This window comes from Pelodiscus sinensis, chromosome 7 (genome assembly GCF_052426305.1).
Source record: "Pelodiscus sinensis isolate ZL-2025 chromosome 7, ASM5242630v1, whole genome shotgun sequence".
In the NCBI taxonomy this organism is placed as follows: Eukaryota; Metazoa; Chordata; order Testudines; family Trionychidae; genus Pelodiscus; species Pelodiscus sinensis.
The window spans coordinates 68,439,393-68,458,861 of NC_143058.1; the positions used below are offsets into that span (position 1 = coordinate 68,439,393).

The window sequence follows — 19,469 nt, forward strand, 5'->3', positions numbered from 1 at the left end:
AAAATGGAAATAATGCTGCTCACATTTTGAAATCCTAATATTTGAAGTGCTAGATCATGTTAAAATAAACTGGCATTTGTATCAGAGAAACAAAGCGAGTGAGGTAATCTCTCTTATTGGACCAATGTCAGACATTGGCGAGAGAAAAGGCTCACACACAGCTCTTTCAGGTCTGGAATTTGTATTATAAGTGTTCACAAATACTCTTTTTTTTTCTTGTGTAAGTATCAAATGGTGCTAACCATTTTTTAAAATTGTGCACTTGTAACATCAGTTATTTTATCGTTTGTTAATCCACCACATTCGTATGTTTGCACTGTGTAGTAATCAGGTCATTTTAATAAAATGAGTCATCAAGAGTTCTTCTCTGAAAGTATTGCATATGCTAGCATAAATCCTAGAACGTTCAAGATCTTTAAAAAAATAGATGTCAAGAGCTGCTGATATTATAGCCAGAGATTAGCTACAAAATGAAATGCACCATTTGTCTCCAGGATCATGTGCAGGAGCTTAGCAGTCACGCCAACATGCCAGATGGTAAATATACTGCAAGATCAGCAAACAGTGAATGTTTTTTAGTCTTGCTTCTACATTGTTTTCAATATTCTATATTACTAGTGCTTCTCAATATACACGTCTATCTCATATAGACTTACGCATCTGCAAACTATGTTGAGTCATATCTCCTATTTGTATATTTCACAAAAATAAATACCTTCATTTTGAATGCGTGAATGCAAGAGATTAGGCCAGAAGCTTCTATTTTGTATGGGCAGGAAGCAGGAGGGGTCAGACAGCAGCTTATCTAGCTTTAAGGTGGCTATAACTTTTGCCTTATGGCAGATTTTCAGAGCAGATGAGACACATTCTCCAGGTGTACTCTGGATCGTGAGGCACTTCACCATTATCTGCACTAGTAGTTTTATCTCTCTGAGCCAGTCAGCCTCTGACAATGCAAGTAGTAATTTGCCAGTCTGTGCAGAATTCACCTCTTTACAAGGCAGCAATAGGCACACACCAATTCCCAAGAGTTCTGAGTTTCTAGCCCCCTTGTCACTGGAGGTAAGCTGTTCCCACAGGGTTTGTACTGTGTAGTAACCTCAGGCCCCTGGCTTGCCTGGATTTGACCCCTGAGGCTCAGGGACTCCCTCCCCCAGCAATGGGAAGCCCGCACTGGTGCTCCAGCTGCCCCACTGCCTCACCACAGGGATGGAGCACACAAAATCTACTAGGCTGAGCCCTCCGCTTCCCCCCGTGCGAATGTGGGAAGTGTCTTTCTCCTTCTCAGTCAGGGGCCATGCCAGTAAGGGTTGGGATTTTGATTTAAACTTCTCATTTGTGTGCAGCCCCCAACTGATTTTTTTGTAGAACAGTGGTCCCTGACCCAAAAAAGGTTCCCCCATCCCTGATATACAACACAGCTTGACTGGTACAACTCAGGATTAAGTCCTAAGAACATAACATAAGAACATAAAAACGGCCGTACTGGGTCAGACCAAAGGTCCATCTAGCCCAGTATCCTGTCTGCCGACAGTGGCCAGCACCAGGTGCCCCAGAGAGGATGGACTAAAGACAATGATCAAGCGATTTGTCTCCTGCCATCCCTCTCCAGCCTCTGACAAACAGAGGCCAAGGACACCATTTTATCCCCTGGCTAATAGCCTTTTATGGACCTAACCTCCATGAATTTATCCAGCTTCTCTTTAAACTCTATTATAGTCCTAGCCTTCACAGCCTCCTCTGGCAAGGAGTTCCACAGGTTGACAACACGCTGTGTGAAGAAGAACTTTCTTTTATTAGTTTTAAACCTGCTATCCATTAATTTCATTTGGTGTCCTCTAGTTCTTCTATTATGGGAACTGTGACGGGGCGGACAGGCCCCGCACTAACGAGCAGGAGATAGCCCAGGCCCAGCTGGCAGAGAAGGCCCCGCCCCTCCGACCCTGCTGGGCATGCTCCCAACAGCGGCCGGGTATAAAGGCAGGAGGAGCCCAGCAGGCAGGGAGGCCCCAGGGAGAAGGAGGAGACCAGGCCGGACCGGAGTTCTTGCAGTCGCTGGGTCCAGAGGCGTCGCCCGCGCTGAACCGGGACACGGAGAAAGCAACCGCCGGCCCAGAGTGGCAGGAGCGCGCCCTCAACCCCGACAGGTACTGCCTGAGAGGCGAAGGGGCCCGGGGGGAACCAGGGCGTGGTAGGAAGCAGCCCAGGGCAAGGGAGACAAAGTTTGGCTCGGCGTGTATCGGCCGGATCCCCCGCCGAGCCGGCAGGAGCCATAGACCCTGCCTAAAGGGCCCTGGGCTGGGACCCGGTGGAGAGGGAGGGCCCGGGTCCCCCTACCACCCGTTTTCCCCTTCCCTGGACAAACAAACCCCGGGCCAGGGGAGGCTTCTCAGAGCGACTAGGCCTTTACTACCGTATATGCCCTGATAGAAGGGTCGGGACTTTTGTGTTGAGACTTTTACTACCGTATATGCCCTGATAGACGGGCCGGGACTTTGGTGTTGAGACTTTTGCTACCGTACATACCCTAATAGAAGGGCCGGGACCTTGGCCTAGGGACTCTGGAGTACTGTATAGGCCCGGTCGGAGGGGGCCGAGCCCCTGGACGGGGGCGTACCCCTTGACAGGAACTAATAAATAACTTTTCTTTATCAGCCCTCTCCACACCACTCATGATTTTATAGACCTCTATCATATCCCCCCTCAGTCTCCTCTTTTCTAAACTGAAAAGTCCCAGTCGCTTTAACCTCTCCTCATATGGGACCCGTTCCAAACCCCTAATCATTTTAGTTGCCCTTTTCTGAACCCTTTCCAAGGCCAAAATATCTTTTTTGAGGTGAGGAGACCACATCTGTACACAGTATTCAAGATGTGGGCGTACCATAGTTTTACACAGGGGAAATAAGATATTCTGGGTCTTATTTTCTATCCCTTTCCTAATAATTCCTAGCATCCTATTTGCCTTTTTGACCGCCGCTGCACTCTGTGTGGAAGTTTTCAGAGAACTGTCCACGATAACTCCAAGATCTCTTTCCTGATTTGTCGTAGTCAAATTAGCCCCCATCATACTGTACGTATAGTTGGGGTTATTTTTCCCGATGTGCATTACTTTACACTTATCCACATTAAATTTCATTTGCCATTTTGTTGCCCAATCACTCAGTTTGGTGAGATCTTCTTGGAGTCCCTCACAGTCTGCTTCTGTCTTGACTATCCGAAACAGTTTGGTATCATCTGCAAACTTTACTATGTCACTGCTTACCCCTTTCTCCAGATCATTTATGAATAAGTTGAAAAGGATTGGTCCCAGGACTGACCCTTGGGGTACACCACTAGTTACCCCTCTCCAATCTGAAAATTTACCATTTATTCCTAGCCTTTGTTTCCTGTCTTTTAACCAGTTCTCAATCCAAGAAAGGACCTTCCCTCTTATCCCATGGCCATGTAATTTACACAAGAGCCTTTGGTGAGGGACCTTGTCAAAGGCTTTCTGAAAATCCAAGTATACTATATCTACTGGATCCCCCTTGTCCGCATGACCCCCCTTCAAAGAACTCTAATAGATTAGTAAGACAGGATTTCCCTTTACAGAAACCATGTTGACTTTTGTCCAACAAATTATGTTCTTCTACATGCTTCACAATTTTATTCTTTACTATTGTTTCAACTAATTTGCCCGGTACTGAAGTTAGACTTACCGGTCTGTAATTGCCAGGATCGCCTCTAGAGCCCTTTTTAAATATTGGTGTCACGTTGGCTACCTTCCAGTCATTAGGTACGGAAGCCGATTTAAAGGATAGGTTACAAACCACAGATAATAGCTCAGCAATTTCTCATTTAAGTTCTTTTAGAACCCTTGGATGAATGCCATCCGGTCCCGGAGATTTGTTAACATTAAGTTTTTCTATTTGTTCCAAAACCTCCTCTAATGACACTTCAATCCGGGACAGTTCCTCAGATTCATCACCCACAAAGGACGGTGCAGATTCAGGAATCTCCCCAACGTCCTCAGCCGTGAAGACTGAAGCGAAGAAATCATTTAGTTTCTCCGCAATGGCTTTATCGTCCTTGATTGCTCCTTTTATAGCTCAATCATCTAGGGGACCCACAGGTTTTTTAGCAGGCTTCCTGCTTCTAATGTACTTAAAAAACATTTTGTTATTTCTTTTTGAGTTTTTGGCTAGCTGTTCCTCAAAATCTTTTTTTGCTTTTCTTATTACATGTTTACACTTGATTTCACAGTGTTTATGTTCCTTTCTATTTATCTCACTAGGATTGGACTTCCACTTCTTAAAAGATACCTTTTTGTCCCTCACTGCTTCTTTTACATGGTGGTTAAGCCACGGTGACACTTTTTTAGGTCTCTTGCTATGTTTTTTAATTTGGGGTATACAAAGTTCTCTAACATCACAGCACTGCAATACATTTACAGTGAGATGCTCTTAAGTTTATTACCACAGGTTAAAGATTTAAAAAATAGTCAAAGGCAATAAGTGGGAAAAGAGAGAGTTAAATATATAAAACAAAATTTGGAACACCCAAAGACTGTTGTACAGAAGAGCTGACCATTCATAGCTGCAAAAGTGGTCAATGAAAATAAAGTGCTATGAAATGCTGACACTGCAGGCCAGAGGGCATCTCAAATTGGACACTCAAAATTAGTGGATATTTGTGACATTAATTTGTGTGTCTCAGTTCCCCATCTGTAAAAAGGGAGTAACATACTCAAACCCACCACCAGAGAGGTGTTGTGAAAATAAATTTAGGTTTGTGAAGCACTTGGATACTTGCTAGGGATGTTAAAAATCATGTATTAAGGTAACCGTGTAACTGCTGAAAATCTCAGCAGTTACAGTTACCCACACTGCAGGCTCTGACGTATAAAGCTTAGCTTAGTTTACAGCCAGACCACGGATGTTGCCAGACCAGAGTGTCCCAGTTAAGAGAGTTTCAACCTGTATTGGATAGAATTATCTGTTTTTGCCATATAGGCCTATAAAAGCTGCCCCACCGGCCCACCCCAGATCTGCTATTCTGTGCTACGATGTCAGCCAGAACAGTTTATGGGGGAAGGTGTGTTCACACTAAGGATCTTAAAGACTAGTCAATTCCCCCCACCTTTGCTGCCTCTATCAGATAGATCCGCGGCTCAGCTGCGCGGTGCTGTCCCTTTAAAACGCCAAAGCGCCATGAAGCCCAGCATCAGCTGACTCCAGTTTCCACTGAAATGCCCTATGGAGCCCGGGATCAGCTGCGGAGTTCCCAGCTGATCCCCAGCTCCACGGTGCTGCTCCTTTGAATGCTGCTTCTGCATTTCAAAGAGGCAGCCTCACAGCTGATCCTGGGTTCAGCTGTGAGTTGCTGCCCCTTTGAAACTCCGAGGCTGCGTTTTAAAGGGGTAGTGCCACACACCTGAGCCCAGGATCAGCTGTGCAGCGGCTGCCCCTTTGAAACACTGCTTTGGTGTTTCAAAGGGACAGAGCTGTGGAGTCCAGGCTCAGCTGGGGACCCCTAACGTATTCCAGGCTCAGTGGAGCATTTCAGCAGAACCCGGGATCCGCTGGGAAGTCTCCAGCAGACCTGGGCTCCATAGCTCTGAAATGTACAAGAGCCCCCACTGGGGACTCTTGTACATTTTAAAGAAAGTACACCCGCATGCAGCCTGGAGTCAGCAGGACTTCCCACTGGCCCTGGGCTGCACTCAGAATTCCGCATTTCTCCTTTGAAATGTACAAGGGCTCCAGATCTTGAATCAATCTGAGTTCCTTTGCATAATTAAATCCTATTTGTTACAAGTTATTTCATAGTATTTCTACTTTTAAATGACAGATACTACTTCTGAGCAATATAACCTCCTAGTACGTAACCACTAACTGACAGGAATTTTTCTACAAACATGTCTAACTGTACTGATAAAATTTTCGTGATAGTTATGACATCTCAATCACTGTTGCTCATTCTCACCTAACATTCAACCACTGACTCACTCATCAGCAACTATTTTCTGTCATTTGTACACTGTTAGTGTCACAACTGACTACAGAAACAAAGGCAAATAACATACACATTATACAGTGTTCTTATATATGCACCACATATATGGAATACTTAGTTCTCTTGTGATAATGAGCCTGCAGTAGATAATAGTTATAATTTAGCACAGAATCAAGTGTTTAAAAGGTATATAGAGGCTATAACTTGAAATAAAGGACATATAAAATACCACATAAGGTGAAATGTGACTCTCTAAATCAAATTGAGCAGCACAGAAATATCCAGAAAACTCTAAGGCTGTTTTGGTTTGATTTTTTCCATTACAGAACATTTAAGAAGCTGCATATTGAAGTAAATGTTGGTATACTACTCTAGTAATCTATACAATTCTGACTTCCTCACATCATATTTTAACATTGATGATCACATTCACTTCTGAATTCCAGTAGTTTTGCTACAGGCAACATTCTGTCAGTTCTAAACACCAATTTTCAAGATGCTTATCCAACTTGGCCACTTCAAATTCATTTTTTGTAACTGAATGAAAGGCACAATGGCCTAAAATATGTTCTCTCAAAGAAAAATAAAATTGTGCATGTGTATTAAACACACAAACTGTTAAGACTTACATTTGCAGTGTCTCACTGAAAAGTTAAGAAACATGTAACCTTAAGTCTACCTCCCTTTCCGCCCCACCCTTTTAGATATAGATTATGACAGTCTTCAATTACATAATCATGGATGAAACTAAGCAGAGTGAGCTGGGAGAGGGGGACAGGGCAGAGAAGAGCAGGTGCCAGGTTGCTCTGGGTCCTGTCCTCGCGGAGAGTGCAGGAGTGGGGCAACCCTAACTGCTGCTTTGCACCAGACCCTTCAGTAATCTCCCAGGCTGCCCTAGGCCCCATGCATAAGATGGTTGAGGCAGCCATGACAGCCCACCCCACCCCCCAAAGTGGGGGCTTGGGATGACTGGCCCAAACATTCTATGGACAGGATGGCTCTGTACCTCACTGGTCCTGCACTCTTGGGACCTGACCAAACCAGGGTCTTCCTGACCAGGTAGCAGGTCAATGCTGTCCCCTTTGCTACTGCCAAAAAGATTAAGTCTGAAAACTCTGGACCTAAAAGACAGGCACTTTTCCCCTTGTTGCAGTGAAATGAAGCAGTTAAAAATAGAAGAGAGTGACTAAATGGTTTATTTTATAGACTGTATCTGTTCAGTGTATAGCTGAGTCATATGAGCTTTAGTGACAAAAACAGGTAAACACCATAAATACTTAAGACTCAAAGCAACGGGAGAGGACGTGGAATCTGTTCAGACTCCAAAATTCACACACAAAAGAGGCAGTTTACTTCTGATAATACTAGGGAAAATGCAGAAGACAAAAGCCTATTTGACTTTCACAGCTCAAGCAGACTGCATCATGCTGGGAACCACAAGAGAAGTATTGATTTGTGAACTGAACAATTTCACCATGGATGACAGAATGACCATGGGACACCACAATGTCAATTTTCTGAGGTCAGCTCCCAGCTTTCAAAACTAAAGACTGCAGTTTCACAGCTCAGGAAACAGGACAACTCAAAGAGTTTCCTCCATTCCCTGCCTAGAATTCTATGAAATTGTCTACATGGTGAGGGAATGCATTCCAGAGGGGGTCTGATTTCTGATGCAGAAGCACATGATGGGAGAAGCTGATCCTAGGGGCCTTCCATTGTTCCTGGTCAGCCCAGTGCTCCTGCGAGAGCTCCTCCTTGAGCCCCTGGAAAAGGACTGCAGGCACACCATCTGCTCACGCATCAGGTCCTTATAGGTCCTTTCCCTCCTGTGGCCCAGCTGTGAAGTTACAAGGGCAGTCATCCCAGGAGACACTGTGTATGAAGACTAGCCCTAATCTCTGAGCCAACACTGAAGGTCTCAGTTCAAACAATGGTGACGTGTTTCAAGCAAGGTCATATGTTGCCTAGACAGCGGACACTTTCCAGCAGGGGCACAGGTGTCCCATAGAGCACCTACTGCCCGGGACAAGCAGGCATGGAAAGGTGTCAGCCAGGCCAGAAGCCTGCGGACTGGAGAGGGAGAGGAGGGTGCATGCGATTCAGCTTCCTTCTGTATCCTGCACATGCGGGGTCCAGCACTACTATGTGGTTCCATGACCCAGATTCCTTAGTGGTGGCTTATCATGGGCAGGTGTCCCACCAAGGCAGGCCTCTCCAGGAACCTTGTGGAAAAAGACCAAGAGATTCTTGAGAGAATGTCATGGAACTGAGTGCTCCAGACTGGCGCTCCATTTGCGCCCACGTGCACAGGCTGTTGTGCGTCCCCTGGACCAAGTAGGAGCACACAGCCCCTTGTAGCCCGTCGCCTGCCCCCACACGTAGATAGGGAAAGTTATAGAACTCACCTGAAGTGCTTTCCCCAGGTTTGTCCAAAGCCTAGGAGACATCCTGGGGGCAGGGACTGGCTCCAGTGTGAAAAGCAGGTACTGGCTGATGGGCATGGTCTCCTGGCTGGCCTTCCCTTCCTCCTCCTTCTCTGCCACCTTGCCCCCCTGGAGGCTGATCCCGGGCACGTCCTGACCAGACTCCACAATGACATGGGGGAGGTGACCAGCCCCCCTCCCAGGATGGCATCCAACTGGTCAAAGTAGCAACAGCTGTGCAGTGCTGCCTCAGAGCATTTGCTCTGCTCGCTGGCTTGCAGTAGGCATGCCGGAGCGCCTTAATCTTCATGCAGATCACCGCATTCCTCTTTTTGGTTCGGAGATCCTAGAGGTTGGTCTCCTCCCCTGAGACCTGGATGAGGTCCAGAATCTCTACACCAGTCTAGGCCAGAGATCTCTTTTATCCCTGGACAGTGGCAGCCAAGGGAGCAGCAGGAGTGCTGGCAGTCGTGGGAGGCTCCAAGGCAGTGTTGGAGTCCATCATGGCTCCCTCGCTGGCTGCTGTCTCGCACGTGGCTCTCACTGCTCTCCAATGTGCAAGAAGTCCTTCTGCTATTGCCTTGAGTTTTAAGTTTCACAAGAGAAGGGAAGCAGTGCAGATGCCAGGTGTGGCCAGAGCTGTCAGAACTGCAGCTGTGAGAGGTCTCTGGAGGCCAATTATTTCAAATTAGCAGCAGCGGAGTGTCCACATTAACACACTTTCAAAATAATAGTGAGATCTTCTGCAAAAACTTCTTGCACAAAAGCGTGTCCACACCTCAAAAGCACATCACAAAAGCGATGTGCTTTTGTGCAAGAGAGCGTCCACACTGCATGGACGCTCTTGCGCAAGAAAGCTCTGATTGCCATTCACAGAATGGCCATCAGAGCACCTGTGCTTTTTCTGATGGCTCTTTTTGTGCAAGAAACCCCTGCGGAGTATCTACACATGCATTTCTGTGTAAAAGCTACAGCGCAAAAAGGGGAGAGGAATAACTCTAGTAGCAAAAGCCCTTTGTCCTATCAATTTACTCTTTTGGTTTTTGCCCCAAAACGCGCTTGAGGTGGAGACGCTCCGTCGGTTTTTGCGCAAAAATGGCTGGTTTTGCGCAAAAACCTTGCAGTGTAGACATAGCTTAAGGTGCTACAGGACGACTCATTTTTTAAAGTTACAAACATATGTGGCTACCCCTCTGAGACTTTCCAAGTTTTGTGCAAGTGCTCTTTGCTATACCTTGGGAGCAAAAATTCTATCCAACAGCATTTACTTAAATTCAAAACACCCAAATGGTATCCTACACTCTCACTGAGAATAGGTATTACTGTGCTTATGATACACAATACTAATTAGGCTATAAGTCCTGACTTCATGAAGGGAAGACCAATAATTAGAGTGACAAAATTTAGATCCTGTTTCAACAAGGCCCAACTAAACGTATGGGTGTTGAGGAAGGGGCAAAGCTTTTGAAGCAACACTTCCATTCAATTGCCTCCATATCAATATGGATCGCAGCAAGGCAAAAAGTTTTCTTACGTTATAGAAAATTCCAAGTTTAAGCCATCCATACATCTTTAACTCATACTGTTAATTAAAATAATTACATATCTTGTGCATATTATTTCTGGTGATAAGCTCATTCATATATAGTGTTCCTTTAAACATAATTTCTGGATTTTGGCTGGACAGAAGTTACATCACATTACCATAAACAAAACTAATTTTCCACAAACCCAATATGTTCCTTGCCCTTAACACTTGTCCCTTTCATTTTCAATATAAGGTTTCTTCTCAAATTCACTACAAGCTGAACCTCTCTAGTCTAGCACTCTCTGGTCCAGCAACTTCTGTGGTCTGGCATGATTTTAGTTAGCCTGATGTCCACTTATCACTGGTGTAGCCAAGTTTTCCATGGTCCCATAGTGTTTTTTTACGTCCAGTAGTCCTGACTCTCAGTGTTCTCTGCTGTTACTTAGATCTAATTTAAAACTAAATGTCTTCTAAGAGCCCAGTAAGCAATGGAAATGTTGGTAATGCAGCGAGACAATATTGACTTCCCGTAGTTCATCAAATTCTCTGGTTCGGCACCAATCAGGTCCCGAGGGTGCCGGACTAGAGAGGTTCAACCTATAGTTTTTATCTATTTTCATCTTATTGTTATCAGCCACACTTCTCTCAGTTGAGCAAATTATTCTGAAGCTCTTACATATGATGGAAGATATAAAAACAAGCAATTTTAAGTTACAAAAAATTACCATTCTAGAAGAGTATACAGTAGGCTTCAGAAAATTAATAAGCTCTGCTACCCCACCTACTGGCTCATTTAAAGTACTTACAGAAAAACATATCCATTAACAATATTGACAGCAACTCAAAATGTATAGCTGTCATTCACTGTGAACCGGGTTCCAAACTGAATTGTCACAAAGAATAAAAACATATTAAAATGTGTTTAAGTAACTGTATAACTGCTGAAAATTGAAAACCGGCTTCCCACATATACCGGCTTCTACCTGCCACCCTTGCCCCTCCATGCTGCTGCCTTTCTATCAGAGGTAGCAGTACAAGGGCGGGGTGGGGGAGGCAATCCAAGGGAAGCCCCCTTGGACTGCTGCCTCTGAAGAAGGCAGCAGGAGGGGGAAGAGAGGCAGCTCCACAGGAGCCGGCATGCTTTGCACTGGCTCCCACCTCCCCTTCCTTGCTGCCCCTGATACAGAGACAGAAAGGGGTGTGTGTGTATATAGTCATTAGAATTAACCGATAAACCCAGGCTTATCAGTTAATCGTGTAAACAACTACATGTTAACATCCCTTCCATGAACATGACTGATAAGTATATTTTAAAAGCAAGTGAACTAAATTTAAAAAATTGAGTTCTGACACAGAATGTCAGCCTTATTCCATACATTGCTTATCTGGATATTCCTCTGAGAACAAAAAGGTGTTCTTTAAAGAAGGAAAACAAAGTATTCTAGAAAGTAAAAATGTTGAGCTTGTTCAAGACTCTGCGGGCTCTTCGGGAGTGGGGGTGGAGCGCACTGGCTGCCGGCTCCACCCCCAGAGACTATAGAATAGTCAAGCAACTGATAAAAATTCATGTGGTTACTCTACCATTCAATTAACTGACAGCTAACATCCCTAACTTTAACTCTAATAAAATTATAATTAAGCAACTAGTAGAGTGTGGGTAACTAGTTCAAGCTGTGGTCTTATTCAGCTACACTTAAATAGAAACATATTATTAATGTAGTCTGTTTTAATTCTCTCTTCTACCTAGCCATATGTTACCTTGACAGATGTTTGCTTCTTTCCTGATCTGGTTCTGGTCTTGCAAATGTTGCCAACAGCAACTCTAAAGACAGATGTTTAAAAAACATCAAAAAACAAAAAATAAAAACTTGGACAGCCTGATTCAATAAGCAGGGAAAAGAAGATTCAATCGTCTAATACTCTATGATTTACTTTAGAGACATGAAACACTTACAAATTAGCTTCTTGGAATTAGCAACAATCTATAATAAATGTGCTTTGGTAAAAATTATGTACTGTGTTAAACAAATTACTCTATCCTATGCTTCATCTAATTCTGTTTTTGTTAAGCACGGATGTGAGAGTACAAACATTTCCAAAGTTACAGAAACTATATAGGCCATTTACAAATGCAATGATTTATCTTAAGCAAAATTCCACAAGGACCAGTTTTAGAACCAGCTCTGTTCAGTATCTCCAGCAACAATTTAGATAATGGCAGAGAAAGTACCCTTATAAAGTTTTCAGATGATATCAAGCTGGGAAAGATTGCAAGGGCTTTGGAGGATAAGGTCATAATACAAAATGATCTGGACAAACTGGAAAAAGGGTCTGAAGTAAACAGGATGAAGTTCAATAAGGACAAATGCAAAGTACTCCACTTAGGGAGGAACTATCAGTTTCACACATACAAAATGGGAAATGACTGCCTAGGAAGGAGTACTGCAGAAAGGGATCTAGGGGGTCATAGTGGACCACAAACTAAATACAAGTCAACAGTGTGACAGTGCTGCAAAAAAGCAAACATCATTTTAGGATGCATTAACAGCAGTGTTGTCAGCAAGACACAAGTCAGACTTCCACTCTACTCTGCATTTATTAGGCCTCAGTTGGAGTATTATGTCCAGTTCTGGGCACCACATTTCAGGAAAGATGTAGACGAATAGGAGAGGGTCCAGAGAAGAGCAACAAAAATTATTAAAGGTCTAGAAAAAAAGACCTATGAGGGAAGACTGAAACACCTAGGGCTGTTTAATTTGGAAAAGAGAAGTCAGAGGAGGAACATGATAGCAGTTGTTAAGTACCTAAAAGGGTGTTACAAGGAGGAAGGAGAAAAATTATTCTCCTTGACCTCTGATGACAGCACAAGAAGCAATGGGCTTAAATTGCAGCTCATTAGGAAAAGCTTCCTTACTGTTGTGCACTTAAGCACTAGAAATAAATTGCCTTGGGAGGTTATAGAATCTCCTTCACTGAAGACATTTATGAGTAGGTAAGACAGACGTCTGTCAGGGATGATGTGGATGATGCTTGGTCCTGCCATGAGGGCAGGAAACTGGACTTGAAGATTTCTCAAGGTGCCTTTCAGATCTAGTATTCTATGATCGTAGTGTAGAAGCTATTTTATGTTTAGCTAGAAGCCATCTTGTATATCAGAAACCATTTCAGCTTTTCTCTCAAGCACGTAGACCAGAGTGAACTTTCTGTCACCCAGTGAGAAGAGGCCTACAGGATGGGCTATTGGTATGTGTTAATTGGGCTGGTTGGGACAGGAGATGTACTCCCTCGTACCTGTCTGCCATCTTGTTGATAAGGCTTTGTTTTTCCAAATTTAATTGAGGATTTCTGTAATTGGATGCCCTGACGTCAGATTGTTTGGCTAAGGGTATAAAGATACTAGGATTGATTGTATTAGCAGCTTTACTGGGTCCGACTTTGCTGGGACCACATTTGGATCACTTTGCTTTACTGATCAATAAAGCAAATCAGTTGTTAGCCGCCTAAACAGAGAGGAGCGTGTTTTTGCTTCGACAGTAGTATTCATTAAACATGTAAAAATCAGAAAATCTGTTTATTCATTACTGCTCAGGTAAACATACAAACTGGGCAGAAGTGCCAACACTTCTTTTGAATTTAAGAAATGTTGTGACCTTTGTGGAAAGAACTAAATGATACTGAAACGAAAGAAAAAAAACAGGGCTTCTAATTAGCTAATAGCCAAATTGGTCTTCTTTTGTGGGACTATTGTAAGAGCTTGTATTAACTCAGGAGCTTTGCTTCCTTGCAGCATCTAACATATTTCCTCTGCACATTTTATATGCTAGAATATATAAAATACTAGAGCCTGTCGGCCAAAAAATTCCATGCACCCAAAATGACTACGCACTGATTGTCGGCAATGTTTAATATTTTAAAACAACATTGCAAGTTTTGAACTCGCTTTTTAAAATTTTCACTAAATGTGTCATTGCGCATCAACCATTCAATGTGAAGAGTAAAGGAAAGGCAAACTCTGATAGCTACTAAACAGCAGATATTGCTGAGGTTCTGAAACAGAAATCAAGGGTCCCTGGGGGGCTATAAGTAGGTTTCAAGGGATTTTCCAACCATGGCCAGTGTTAGATACACTAGAGGCAAGAACAGAAAGCCGAAGTCACACTGCATGGAACTGCAACTCAGGGCACTGAGCACCACACCCAAAGCTAAAACCAAAACCTGAGCTACTTAGCTTTGTGGTACCTCTGTGGCATGTGGGCCCAGATCACTGCCCTGCTTGCTACATCCTAACACAGGCCCTGACTTTTATATGCAGAAAAACAGTTTTGGCACAGCTAAGTTGTGGAGTTTTTAATAGCGTGTTGTGGCTACCTCAGACAAAAAGAGGCTGAGAAATACTGCTATGCTAAACAAGGACCTTCTCCTGCAAACTTTTGCATAAGCTATCTCTGTATAAAAATAATCTCACTAATCAATGGGACTACTTACTGGAGGTCCGGCTTCACAGTAGTAATTGGACGTGGGTAAGGCTTCATTTCTAGGAGCCAGAATTAGTATATTATAAAAAGTAAAATGAGCAGTAAATAGTATGGAGTCACAAAGCTTGCCTTTTTGTATCACCACTGCCAAGTAAGTTAAAAATTTGATGCAAAAGGGGTGACAGCACAGTGTCCAGCATAAAAAAAAAAAAAAAGAAACCAATCTGTGAAGTTAATATAAAACCACTGCAACCCACACAGTTGTGGAACAAATTTGTTTTCCCTCTTCAAATACCGGTACAAGACAATGCAAGGTCAGGAAAGCCCCAGACTTGTACTGCTGTTTGACCTGGGGGATTGTGACAGGGTGCCTGCCCTGCACTGGCCCTTTAAGACCAGGACTCAGACCCTGAGCCCGGGCTGGAAACAGAGGCCAGCTGAAGCTGTTAGGGCAAGTGATAGCCCAGCTGGCAGATATCTAGGGCAGCACAGTTGGCTTGGAGAGGCCAGCTGAAGCCATTAGGGCGAGTGAGAACCCAGCTGGCAGCTATATAAAGAAGCAGTTTGCTTAGAGAGGGGACCAGTGAAGGGCTGACTGCAGAGGAAGCAGGAGCTCCCAGGAGGGAGACCAGCTGGAGATAGCCAGCTAGGGCTGGGAGAGGGCCAGCCAAGACTCCCCTGGGCTAGGAGCCGGAGGCAAGGCCCAAGGTCTGGAGGCGGATTGCAAGGCAGCCTAGGTAAGCGGGGCAGTAAAGATAACCCCATGCCAATGATGAGCAACCCGTACAGATTGTAACTTTCCCTGAGAGGGGCTAGATGAGGAGAGTCAGGGGGCACTGAGGCACGGTGGGGGAGTGCACCCCTGACAGGGATGCTTACATACGCAGGTACAATGTCCTCCCGGCAGAGCTGCCAGCATGTGAATTTATTCTGGCAGAGCAGAACCCAAATTGCACAATCTGGCTGCTATGCTGGAACATTAGTGAAGTAAAAACTGCCTGGGCTGGTAATAACAAGAATTGTGTGGGTAAGGAGTCAGAAAATATTTTAATTGTCCTATGCTATGTTTCATATGTAAATTTCCTACGGTGATTAGACAGAGCACAGGCTGACCCTCTAAAATTTGGGACTCTCTCATCCAGCAACACCCATGATCCAGCGGGAGCACGGATATTGCTGGACCAGAGCCCCAGCTGGGCAGATTCAGAACTGCAGCCCAGGCTGAGCTGGCAGTGGGGAGCGCAGCCCCAGTGGGGCCGGAGTGCTGGGGAGCATGGTAGGGAGCGTAGCCGCAGCCCAAGCTCAAAGTAGCAGGGCTGGTGGCCAGGAGACAGTCATGGCCAGGGCTGGTGCGGTGGGAGGCACAGACCTGGCCACAGAGGTAGCAGGGCTTGAGGCAAGAATAAAGGTAACACATCTATGTTTAGTTAGAGTTGACGGTTCTTAAGTGAAAAGTTTATTAGTTTAATAATTTAACTCTGGGAAAGCTGCTTACATACTGTTTCTGTGACCTTCTGAGGATCCCAACACAAAGTTTGGGGAAATATGATATAGTAAGCTATGTATATTAGAAAAAATGAAAAGAATAATCTAGATAAAACTAGTCAAGCAAAACGCACCAAAAGACCAAAAAAAAACCTACACCATCTTACTTGCATCCAGGGACTCTATTAGCCCTATGATGTGCCAAGAAACAAATGCTATCCTCTTTCGCTTGCTAGCAGATGTTTATTTTTATATGTACGTTTATTTTTATATGTACGTATCTATGGGCACTATTTTCTAGACAAGGCAACACTAAAAAATGGGTAGTCAATTCAGACAGCTACTCCTTTCCCACAGCTTATTTCCATAGCTTGCTATAATGCGACACCACTCTTACTATTGGTACTACAGGCAGTCCCCGGGTTACGTACAAGATAGGGACTGTAGGTTTGTTCTTAAGTTGAATCTGTATGTAAGTCGGAACTGGCGTCCAGATTCAGCCGCTGCTGAAACTGACCGCCAGTTCTGACTTACATACAGAATCAACTTAAGAACCCCAAGCGTCCCCAAGTCAGCTGCTGCTGAAACTGATCAGCAGCTGATTCCAGGAAGCCTGGGGCAGAGCAACTCTGCCTCAGGCTTCCTGCAGTCAGCGCTGGTCAGTTTCAGCAGAAGCTGACTTGGGGATGCCTGGGGCAGAGCAGCTGGGGTGCTGCTGGGTTGCTCCAGTAGCGCCGCTCCTCGGCACTACTGGAGCAACCCAGCAGCACCCCATCTGCTCTGCCCCAGGTGTCCTGATTCAGCCACTGCTGAAACTGACCAGCAGCGGCTGAATCAGGACCAGAGCAGCTGGGGTGCTGCTGGGTTGCATCAGTAGCGCCCAGAGCGGCGCTGCGGGACCAACCGGCAGCACCCCAGCTGCTCTGCCACAGGCGTCCGGAGAAAAGCCTAGTCTGCTGGGGGGGGGGGCGTACTAGCTGCGCCCCCCCCACCCCAGCAGACCAGGAAGACTCGGGCGGCGGACCGAGATGCACCGCGGTCCCGCCGCCTGGGTCCTTCGCGGCTTTGCTCCCGGTCTCCCTGGTCTGCTGGAGACCAGCAGACCAGGGAGACGGGGAGCGCCTCTGAGGACGCCAGCAGCGGAGCAGCCCAGGCGCGCCTGGGGTGCCCCGCTGCCTGAGCCGCCCCCCCCCCCCGCGGCTTTGCAAAGCGCGGGGAAGCCGGCAGCGGGGCAGTCCAGGCGCGCCTGGGGTGCCTCGCTACCCGAGCCCCCCCCCCCCGCGGCTTTGCAAAGCCACGGGGGGGCTCGGGCAGCGAGGCACCCCAGGAGCGCCTGGACTGCTCCGCCGCCGGCTTCCCCGCCCTTTGCAAAGCCACGCGGGTGTGGGCTCGGGCAGCGGGGCTGCCCCGCTGCCCGAGCCCCTCCGCGGCTTTGCTCTGCGTCTTCCTGGTCTGCAGACCAGGGAGACGCAGAGCAAAGCCCCAGAGTACACGGGCAGCAGGACCGCGAGGTCCCGCAGTCTGTGTATTCTGGGGCAGCCCCGTTCGTAACTGCGGATCCGACGTAAGTCGGGGACTGCCTGTACTTCCATTCCTGTTTACTCAAATGCCACTAGTAAAATTGTTTAAGGTAATGCTGTTGCCAAAGACAATTAGGATGCTTTTTCACTGGGTTGAAAGCTAACATCATCTAGTGATCACTCAAATATTCTTATCAAAAAATAAAAATTCATTCCATACAGACATACTCCGTTGCCAAACAAATCACTCAGACACAAATCCAACAATTTCCAGATCTCGTCACAAAAAATACAGGCTTTCTCCTATCACATGATCATCTCTGCTAGGATTTGAATGTGACAGTGAAACTTGAAAGGTCAAATTAATGGAAAAAAGACAGCAATATATATCCTAAGTGAGAGTATTGTGTTTGTGGCATTGTGTATGCATTGTGATATCATTAACAAATTGGGTGTGCACCAATCTAGCTAATTAGTTATTTGTATATTTCAGATTTCTAACCTTTAAAAAAGTTAACTAAGGATAGCGTCAAGGGCAAATGATCAGAACTGGAAGAGATCTGTCTATATTATACATGTTAATGTCCCCACTTTTAGATTCTTATACCAAAATTCCAGCTTCCTTTATATAAGCTTCAATGTCCCTCTGCAGACTTCAAAGCTACTATCAAGGCCTCAGAGAAAAAAGCAGGTTTATCTTTAATAACTATCATTAAAAATAGCAGTCTGCTCTACTGTGGTAGAACTCTTAGTGTCATCTCTTTCCCTGTAATTGCACCTATACAATGTGAATGCTACCAAGAGAATGAGGTAAACATCCACCTTCAAAGACTTTGCAGTATACGTTTGACACGAAGTTATTCTGAGTCACTCCTAAAAATTAACTATTTTCTAAATGATGTATGCCAAGCAACACTTAATATCTAAAAATAACTGTTAAGTGATGGTGTTCTATGCACTTCTTGAAACTGTCAATTTTGCATCCCTCAGTGTTTTTAATCAACTATTACATTAACACATACAAGACATCTTAACTACTTCAATTAGACATTTTACTTACACCTCCCATTGTAATCCCATCAATAAGTGCCACATACAGCTTCCGGCAGGTACCTAACAAAAATGTAACAATTAGGCATATGTAATACATTTTTGTAGGAATGTACACTAGCCCCTTCCTAGACACATCTGTGATGCACATACCACAAATTTCTCTTTAACTGGCTGTACTTTTAACAGACAAATTACTTTATACAAAGATAATAGGGTAATATTTGTCACCACCCTATGTTACAGGTACTTGAAGTAGCTCTTAAATTATATAAACTTCACTACTGACTTGTCAGTTAATACTCTAGGAGGAGAATCCTAGAGGTACGTCTACCATCCTTAAGTATGCATTTTAAAAAGCAACCAGTAAACAAACCTATATTTTTAAGACTAAGTGTGTGAATACCTAAACATCCTGGCTATGTATACACTGCAGGATTTCTGCGCAAGAATAGTTGTTCTTGCGCAAAAACTTGCAGAGCATCTACACCGCACACGCATTCTTGCACAAGTAAATTTACAGTCAAGCATCAGAACAGAGGGCTTCTTAAACTAGTTATTCCTCTCCCCATGAGGAATAAGCCCTCTTGTGCAAGAGCTCTTGGGCAAGAAAGCAGTGTGGATGGGCAACAGGGGTTTCTTGCGCAAGACACCCCAATGGCTAAAATGGCCATCAGTGCTTTCTTGCGCAAGAGCGCCCACACTGCCATGGACGCTTTCACACAAAAGCACATGGCAGTGTGGACGCACTCTTGCACAAGAGTTCTTGTGCAAAACAGTTCTTGTGCAAAAAAGCCTGCAGTGTAGATGTAGCCCCAGAGTAACTTAGAAAGTGCAAAACCAAGTCCCAGTTACTTCAAGAGCAGGTTTTTTGAATGAAGCTGTTTTAGTATTTTTAATTAATTCTAATAAGCAGATAAATACCAACTCATGCAGTTAGAGCAAATACCAACAAAATGCTAGAAAATGTAGAGTTATGGTTCCCACATCAATT

At 44.8% G+C, this 19,469-nt stretch overlaps 2 protein-coding genes across 3 annotated transcripts in view; one reads left to right on the forward strand and one right to left on the reverse strand.

Annotated features, from left to right (window-relative positions):
• HIBCH (3-hydroxyisobutyryl-CoA hydrolase) overlaps nucleotides 1-19,469 on the reverse strand; it is an 80,052-nt gene that overhangs the window by 52,216 nt on the left and 8,367 nt on the right. For both annotated transcript variants that reach the window (XM_006113317.5, XM_014568603.4), the window contains exon 6: nucleotides 18,486-18,538. In XM_006113317.5, the coding sequence (XP_006113379.3) occupies nucleotides 18,486-18,538 (53 nt within the window). The remainder of the gene's footprint in view (nucleotides 1-18,485; nucleotides 18,539-19,469) is intronic.
• MFSD6 (major facilitator superfamily domain containing 6) overlaps nucleotides 15,046-19,469 on the forward strand; it is a 96,596-nt gene continuing 92,172 nt past the window's right edge. The window contains exon 1 of the mRNA XM_075934178.2: nucleotides 15,046-15,157. The gene's annotated coding sequence lies outside the window, so the exon portion shown is untranslated. The remainder of the gene's footprint in view (nucleotides 15,158-19,469) is intronic.